This window comes from Sinocyclocheilus anshuiensis, unplaced genomic scaffold, assembly GCF_001515605.1.
Source record: "Sinocyclocheilus anshuiensis isolate Anshui unplaced genomic scaffold, SAMN03320099.WGS_v1.1 scaffold1228, whole genome shotgun sequence".
Taxonomy (NCBI): Eukaryota; Metazoa; Chordata; class Actinopteri; order Cypriniformes; family Cyprinidae; genus Sinocyclocheilus; species Sinocyclocheilus anshuiensis.
The window spans coordinates 645,309-645,588 of NW_015547716.1; the positions used below are offsets into that span (position 1 = coordinate 645,309).

At 41.1% G+C, this 280-nt stretch overlaps 1 protein-coding gene across 1 annotated transcript in view; it reads left to right on the forward strand.

Moving 5' to 3' along the window:
- Positions 1-2: 2 nt before the first annotated feature.
- The window catches only part of LOC107704189 (hepatic triacylglycerol lipase-like), a gene marked incomplete at its 5' end in the record, with an annotated part of 7,628 nt that continues 7,350 nt past the window's right edge, over positions 3-280 (forward strand). Inside the window, one exon of the mRNA XM_016507077.1 lies at positions 3-91. Coding sequence (XP_016362563.1) covers positions 3-91 — 89 coding nt within the window. The remainder of the gene's footprint in view (positions 92-280) is intronic.

Below are 280 nucleotides of genomic sequence, written 5' to 3' on the forward strand. Positions count from 1 at the left end.
TGCTGAAGACCCTGATCGAGCCGCTCGAGGCCTCGCTTTCCGTCACACTCAGCGGCACCGGAGGAGAGAGCCCAGAGCTACCCATAATTCTGTGAGTCACAGAGATATCTATACATGATAAACAAGAGCTAATGACCAGATATATATGACATATATATGGGTCATTCTACAGAATTAATAATGTTTAAAATAATAGAAAGCTTAACATACAGTGGTGTGAAAAAGTGTTGGCCCCCTTCCTGATTTCTTATTTTTTTGCATGTTTGTCGCACTTAATGTT